This window comes from Micromys minutus (assembly GCF_963924665.1).
Source record: "Micromys minutus genome assembly, chromosome: 9".
In the NCBI taxonomy this organism is placed as follows: Eukaryota; Metazoa; Chordata; class Mammalia; order Rodentia; family Muridae; genus Micromys; species Micromys minutus.
This window is the reverse complement of record NC_137978.1, coordinates 32,129,210-32,131,659: the sequence shown is the minus strand read 5'-3', so window position 1 is coordinate 32,131,659 and position 2,450 is coordinate 32,129,210. Positions and strand designations below refer to the sequence as shown.

The window sequence follows — 2,450 nt, the reverse complement described above, 5'->3', positions numbered from 1 at the left end:
CTCCCCTCTAGCCGGCCGGAACTCGCTTGGCCTCCAGTAGGTCCTTGTCCACGGCGTCGGTCTGGGCGTCTCGGCTCATTCGCGATCCATCCGCGCTTCGGCCCGGGTGGCCCGGGCGCCGCCTTGGGGAAAGGAGGAGAGGAGGTTTGTAGCCACTGCCACCACCAGCTGCAGCTGCGCCCGCTTAAGCCTGGAGTCCCAGAGACAGAGCACACTGAAAGTGGTGGCTCCAGGGAGCCACGGGGTTGCGGGAGCTGCGAGAAGAAGGATGACCCGCCTCCAGTCAAGCGAGCCTAGCTCCCGCCACCGCGGCAGTTTGTTCCCGCCGGGCCCGGGAGCTGAGGACCTCTGCCCGCCCCCTTCCTTCCCCGCCCCACCCTGCCCAGGGAGCTCCGCCCCGGGCCCACAGTTCTTCCGCCTTAGGCTGCCACCCGGCGGGAGGGACTAATAGCCCGAAGCCTCACTTATGTCTCTGGGGGCCTAGAAGCACCAGATTCGGCCGAGTAACGGGCGACTTTCACTGCTCTCCTCCGGTGCCCGGTTTTCTAGTCCCGGGGCAGCACCGGTTGGGTGCGCCCTGCAGGGTGAAAGTCCAGGAGTCTCAACACCAGGGGGCGCTGAGGAGCTAGGGGACATCCCCTCCCTGTCCTCCGCCCCCTCCCCGCCCGCGCGCAAAACACTGGTCCGAGAGGCAGCACGGCGGAGCCGGAGCCGCGGGCCGAGCGGAGCCGGAGAGCGGCGGCGGCGGCGGCACCATGACCCTGGGCAGCTGCTGTTGCGAGATCATGTCCTCCGAGAGCTCCCCGGCCGCGTTGTCCGAGCCCGACGCAGACATAGACGTGGTGGGCGGCGGCAGCGGTGGGGGGGAGCTCACAGCCCGCTCCGGGCCCCGCGCCCCTCGGGACGTGCTCCCGCACGGCCACGAGCCTCCCCCGGAGGAAGCCGAGGCGGACGTGGCCGAGGACGAGGAAGAGTCGGGAGGTTGCTCGGACTGCGAGCCCCGCGCTCTAGCGCCCCGGGGGGCGGCGGCCGCAGCGGGAAGCCCGGGGCCCGGCGTGCAGGCTGCCCGAGGCGCAACGGGGCCGGGACCGGGACCCGGGCCGCCGTCGGGGGGCGCGGCGACACGGAGCCCTCTGGTAAAACCACCTTATTCGTACATCGCGCTCATCACCATGGCCATCCTGCAGAGCCCCAAGAAGCGCCTGACGCTGAGTGAGATCTGCGAGTTCATCAGCGGCCGCTTCCCCTACTACCGGGAGAAGTTCCCCGCCTGGCAGAACAGCATCCGCCACAACCTCTCCCTCAACGACTGCTTCGTTAAGATCCCCCGCGAGCCGGGCAACCCGGGCAAGGGCAACTACTGGACGCTCGACCCGGAGTCGGCCGACATGTTCGACAACGGCAGCTTCCTGCGGCGCCGCAAGCGCTTCAAGCGGCAGCCGCTGCCGCCGCCGCATCCACACCCGCATCCTCACCCGGAGCTGCTACTGCGTGGCGGGGCCGCGGCGGCCGGGGACCCTGGCGCCTTCCTCTCGGGCTTCGCCGCTTACGGCGCCTACGGCTACGGCTACGGGCTGGCGCTCCCGGCCTACGGCGCACCTCCACCGGGCCCGGCCCCTCACCCGCATCCACACCCTCATGCCTTCGCCTTTGCTGCCACCGCGCCTTGCCAGCTGTCAGTTCCCCCGGGCCGCGCCGCTGCGCCTCCACCCGGACCTCCGACGGCCTCGGTATTCGCCGGCGCGACCTCGGCGCCGGCCCCTGCGCCAGCCCCGGGATCTGGCCCAAGCCCCGCAGGGCTGCCTGCTTTCCTAGGCGCAGAGCTGGGTTGCGCCAAGGCTTTCTACCCCGCGTCCCTGAGTCCCCCCGCAGCTGGCACAGCGGCCAGCCTGTCCACTGCACTCCTGCGCCAGGGCCTCAAGACGGACGCCGGCGGTGGTGCGGGTGGCGGGGGCGCAGGGGCAGGCCAGAGGCCTTCCTTCTCTATAGACCACATCATGGGCCACGGTGGTGGCGGGGCCGCACCCCCGGGCAGCGGCGACGGTTCTCCGGGATCGCCATTCGCGGCAGCCGCAGGTCCTGGGGGTCAAGCCCAAGTCTTGGCCATGCTGACTGCCCCGGCGCTGACTCCGGTGGCTGGCCATATCCGCCTCTCGCACCCGGGGGACTCACTCCTGTCTTCAGGGCCCTCGTTTGCCAGCAAAGTCGCCAGCCTCAGTGGCTGCCACTTTTGACCGTACCGGGCTCCGGGCCAGTTAGGCCCTCACTCCTTAACCTCTCTGGGGAGCTCGGCCGGTCCCAGCGGAATTCAGGGAGTCTATTTATGAAGAGTCTCCAGACCTAGGCCGTCGCGCGTGATCAGGCACTTCAAGCTGCAAGCTCAGAATGTCACTGGCAGTTGGGACGAAGCGGGCTCCCTGGCTCTCCTGGCCTACACAATAGGTTTAAAA

At 69.6% G+C, this 2,450-nt stretch overlaps 1 protein-coding gene across 1 annotated transcript; it reads left to right on the top strand.

Moving 5' to 3' along the window:
• Window positions 1-755: 755 nt before the first annotated feature.
• Window positions 756-2,234, top strand: FOXD2 (forkhead box D2; the record flags this gene model as incomplete). The annotated part of the gene is made up of 1 exon (XM_080922029.1): window positions 756-2,234. The coding sequence occupies one exon, from the start codon at window positions 756-758 to the stop codon at window positions 2,232-2,234; it is 1,479 nt and encodes a 492-aa protein (XP_080778155.1).
• Between the last annotated feature and the right edge of the window lie 216 nt (window positions 2,235-2,450).